This window comes from Orycteropus afer, unplaced genomic scaffold, assembly GCF_000298275.1.
Source record: "Orycteropus afer afer isolate SDZICR_OR568_19922 unplaced genomic scaffold, OryAfe1.0 scaffold00739, whole genome shotgun sequence".
Classification (NCBI taxonomy): Eukaryota; Metazoa; Chordata; class Mammalia; order Tubulidentata; family Orycteropodidae; genus Orycteropus; species Orycteropus afer.
In genome coordinates, this window is record NW_006922326.1 from 867,614 (window position 1) to 872,815 (window position 5,202).

The 5,202-nt window shown below is 38.8% G+C and overlaps 1 protein-coding gene across 1 annotated transcript in view; it reads left to right on the forward strand.

The window, feature by feature from the left end:
- The window catches only part of EIF2S3 (eukaryotic translation initiation factor 2 subunit gamma), a 36,188-nt gene that overhangs the window by 16,323 nt on the left and 14,663 nt on the right, over window positions 1–5,202 (forward strand). Inside the window, exons 10-11 of the mRNA XM_007957375.1 lie at window positions 8–75; window positions 1,938–2,119. Coding sequence (XP_007955566.1) covers window positions 8–75; window positions 1,938–2,119 — 250 coding nt within the window. The remainder of the gene's footprint in view (window positions 1–7; window positions 76–1,937; window positions 2,120–5,202) is intronic.

Consider the following 5,202-nt stretch of genomic DNA (forward strand, 5'->3'; position numbering starts at 1 on the left):
CAATCTTTTCCAAAATTGTGTCCCTTTTTGCGGAACATAATGATCTCCAGTATGCTGCTCCAGGGGGTCTTATTGGTAAGGATTTTTTGTCATCCCTATGCTTCCATTTTCTCCCCCCCATGATTATGGGGTTTATTTGGGAAGGAACAGAATTCAGGATCAGAAATGACTCAGGATACAGTTCTTCAATCAGGACAGCTGCTTCTCAGTGGTGCACACAGACATGCCTCTCTCTGGCCCTTGGCCTCTTATCCCCATGGCTCTTTGCCCTCTGCAAGTATTACAAACAGGCAAGTATTACAAAGTTCTTTTAGCTCTGCCAACAAGTGCCCAGAGATAATCCACTCTGCTAGTAAGGCTGGACCTAAGGTGCTCAGCTCTAGCTCAGTGGGTTAGCAAACTTAGCTCCAGCAGGTACCTGGAGGCACCCGACTCTGCCAGCAAGCCTCCTGCCCCAAGGTGCTCAGTTTTCTTGCTTGCCAAAGGCACTCAGCTTTCTTGCTTTGTGGGCTGCATCCCTGTGTTTTTAATTGGGCGTGCATGGTACTATTCATGGGAAATGGAGTACTCCAAAAGATACATTAACTGTAAAATTTTATTTGGACATTTCAATAATAAAATGGGGGTGAGGAAACATTCATGTGGTTAAGCTGTTAATTTCATATCATAAAATGGTCCCATGTGTTTGTAAGAATTATTACTGTGTGTTTTTATTGTGATGAAATATATAAGATAAACTGCCATTTCAGTCACTTTTATAATTCAGTGGCATTATCCCATTTTATGCAGCCTCACCACTATTCATTTCCAAAATTTTTTTATCACCCTAACAGAAACTCGGTACCCCTTAAACAATGCCTCCTCATTTCCCCCTCCCAGCATATGAAGAGGAGTTCATTTTGGTTTAGTATATAGAGTAACTCGTTTTTAGCAATAACAAAGTAAGTTCTATAAGGCAGCATTTAAAATATCTACATGTATTTCTTTTATAATCTACACAGTTTTTAAGGTAGAGAGTGGTTGCTTTTTATGTATGCTTTTACAAATGGAAAGTTACCCACAGATGTGACCTAATCATGTCAGATCATATTTACACTGAGGTAGAAATGAAAGATACTTTGCATTGTGTATGAATTGCTGAAAGAATTTATGAATTATCTAGTCCCTTAAAACTTAGTGTATTACACATTTAATAAGAATTAGAGGTGATACACCTTTGGGTAAGGAGTTTGTCTTTTGGTTGTCTGCGTTTTGGCTGCATAATTCATTTTTCCATTCTATCCTGATAATTAAAAGTTTACAATATATAATTTTAACTAGTTAGTTTTTCCTTTTTGGAAACAAGGAAACTTTAAGAAAGTTTTTTAAAATTGTGGAAATGTTCAGATGTACAAGTAGAGAGAATAGTGTCATGACAAGCCCCATGTTGCTGCCAGCCAACTTCAACAATTGCCAATATTTTACCAATCTTGCTTCATCTATATTATCTCTCCTCAAAGATGCACAGCTAAATTATTTTGAAGTCCATCTCAGGAATCTTGTATGAAGTCTTTTTTAAGATACCTTTTTGATCAGCTTCTAGATGGAAAACGGCAAGCAGATTTCTGCAGATTATTCATTATTAATTTGGTGCTTTCAGCCTTTGTTAAGGGAATTCAGACTCAGTTTTGAGTTAGGCTGTTAACTGTTTGCCCCTTTTTTATTATTTAAATCAAGTGAATCCTGTTCTGAATTCCCAGTTAACCTGTAAGTTTACAATTCTGTTTCTTCAGATAAAACAGGGATTTTATCATTCCTATGTAGTGTTATAGAAGTATGAAGATATATAGTATATTAAAATTTATAATAAATACATGCAAAATTTTGGGGTAAACAGCTAGCCCTATGGCTATTTTAAGAACTAAAAGTTGAATTATATACATCTTTCTTTCTATTAGGAGTTGGAACAAAAATTGACCCTACTTTGTGCCGGGCTGACAGAATGGTGGGGCAGGTACTTGGTGCAGTTGGAGCTTTACCTGAGATCTTCACAGAATTGGAAATTTCGTATTTCCTGCTTAGACGGCTTCTAGGCGTGCGCACCGAAGGAGACAAGAAAGCAGCAAAGGTAAATGCTTTTTATAATTTCTCTTTCCAAAAAAAAGAGACAAATGATGATAAAATTAGCTTTAAGTTTCATTCTTTTATAGTTAACATGGGATTAAGAAAAAAGAATGTTGATTAAATAAATTTGACTTCCTGAAAATTGAAAACATTTATATGGCAGTCAGCCATAAACCAAGTTAAAAGTAAAAGAAGGAAATAAAATAGAGAAAAAGTATTTGTGTTGCATAGGACAAAAACTTGATATTCATAATATATTTATGACTTTAGAAGAAGATTGAGTAAGGTTATAAAAAAAAACAAACTCACTGCCATCCAGTCGGATCCGACTCATAGCAACCCCTCCTTGGGTTTCTGAGGCAGTATCACTACGCAAGTAGATTGCCCAACATCCCATCCGAGGAGTGGCTGGTGGGTTTGAATCCCCAGCCTTCTGGTTAGCAGTCAAATGCCTTAGGCACTATAGAAAACTGTTGATATCCAGTGTTGGCAAAGATGCAAGGAAAGAACAGTCATACTTTTTTTGATAAGGCATATGTTTATTTATGTGTACATTTGGCAAGACCCTGTTAGATATTCTACAGAGCACTTGGGGGCAGCATCCTATGACCTCCTCTGACTTCACAAGGGGGAGAGAAAATCACCATCAGCAGCCCACGGCTTATTCCTATGAGGCCAGACATGCTGCCATCCTCAAGTTTTGGCAATTCTGACACCTGCCATCCCTCCCACTGTACTCACTACTTCTCTGCTGGGTTTGATAATTCTTTGCAATGACTACATAAAACTTAGACAATACTTAAGGATTATAGAGTTTATTAGGGAAGTAACAGGTTCAGGAACACTCAAGATACAGTTCTTTGATCAGGACAGCCTCCCCTTGGCATGCCTAAAGGCATGCCCTTAGCCTCTTGGCCTGATCTCTGCCCTGCTCAGGAAAGTGCTATAAAGCTCATTTAGTTCTGCTGAGAGGCATCTAGGTGCACCCCACTTCACCAGCAAGCCTCCTGAACAAAGGCACTCAACTTTGTCGTTCCATGAGCCAGCAACCCTGCCACTTTGTCTTGTGCTGATCTTGGTTCTGCTGCCACCGTATCTCTGCCAATCTCTCTGACAAAAAGATCTAGAGCAGGGATCTTAGTTCTAAGGATGTGCTCTACTTCACCTCCTGTTCTTTACTCTTGATGGCAATGAGATCCTCCCTTATGTCTCTCACTCACTACCATCAAGTGTATTCTGACTTATAGTGACCCTGTTGGGTTTCTGAGGCTGTAAATCTTATGGAAGCAGACTTTCTTCTGTAGAGCAGCTAGTGGGTTCAAAACACTCATCTTTTGGTTAGCAACCAAATGCATTAACCACTACACCACCAGAGCTCCTCTTCAGCCTCTAGGAAGGCTTATTGTAAGCTTAGCAGAATGCCAAAACTAACCAATCTCCACATTAGGGTTCCATATACCTTATTTCCATGGTCCTACTCCAACAAGGTGTCATATACCTTATTTACATTACTAACAAGCTATCCAGTCCCCTTCGTGGGCCACATGCACTGTACGTTTGCATAGTTTCCCTAAGTCATCTGAACATCATCAAGAATATCATCCTTGAAGAAAGCAAAAGGTCATTAAAAAGACAGGAGAGGAAGAAAAGACCAAAACGGATGTCAGAAGAGACTCTGAAACTTGCTCTTGAACAGAGAGTAGCTGGAGCAAATGGAAGAAATGACAAGATAAAAGAACTGAACAGAAGATTTCAAAGAGCAGCTTGAGAAGACAGTCAGTTGTTATACTGAAATGTGCAAAGACCTGGAGTTAGAAAACCAAAAGGGAAGAACACACTTGGCATTTCTCATGCTGAAAGAACTGAAGAAGAAGTTCAAGCCTTGAGTTGGTATATTGAAAGATTCTATGAAAATATTTAATGATGTAAGAAGCGTCAAAAGAACATGGAAGGAATACACAATCACTGTACCAAAAAGAATTGGCCAATATTCATCCATTTCAGTAGGTGACATATGATCAAGAACCAATGGTATTGAAGGAAGAAGTCGAAGCTGCACTGAAGGAATTGGTGAAAAATAAGGCCCCAGGCATTGACAGAGTACTCACTGAGATGTTTCAACAAACAGATGCTGTGCTGGAGAGACTTTCTCATCTAATGCCAAGAAATTTGGAAGACTACTACCTGGCCAACTAACTGGAAGAGATCCATGTTTGTACCCATTCCAATGAAAGGTGATCTCACAGAATGTGGGAATTATCAAACATATCATTAATATATCACATGCAAGTAAAATCTTACTGAAGACAATTAAAAAACAGTTGCAGCAGTATATTGACAGAGAACTTCCAGAAATGCAAGCCAGATTCAGAAGAGGACCTGGAATCAGGGATATCATTACTGATGTCAGACGGATCTTGGCTGAGAGCAAAGAATACCAGAAAGATGTTTACTTGTGTTTTATTGACTATGCAGAAGCATTCAACTGTGTGGACCATAACAAATTATGGATAACATTGAGAAGTGTTGGAAATGCATTTCAGAACAGGAAGAGACAAATAAAAACCACAGAGAGAACTGTCGAAGATTTGTTGGAAGAGAATTTCCCTGATATGGTGAAATACAAGCATATATACATTCAAGAATTCCAACAACCCCAAACAGGATAGACCCTAAAAGAAAATCACCAAGATATATCATCATCAAACTCACCAAAACCAAATCCTGAAAGAAGCATGGGAAAAACGAGAAGTTACCCACAAAGGACAACCAAAAGACTAAGTTCTCATTTCTCAGTGGAAACCATGGAGGCAAGAAGGCAGTGGGATGGTTTATATAAAACCCTGAAAGAAAAAACTTCCAATTAAGAATCATATACCCAGCAAAATTGTCCTTCAATATAATATAATATAATATAATGGTGAAATTAGGATTAACCCTAGGACATGATGGCCCTTGAGACCAGAAGAACTGGATGGTGCCCGGCTACCAGTGCCAACCACTCAGGATCAAATCTGGAGATCCTGGATAGAGTGGGAGGGAAAATGTGGAACAAAATCCCAAAACTCAATAATGACCAGAATTACTGGTCAGATGAAG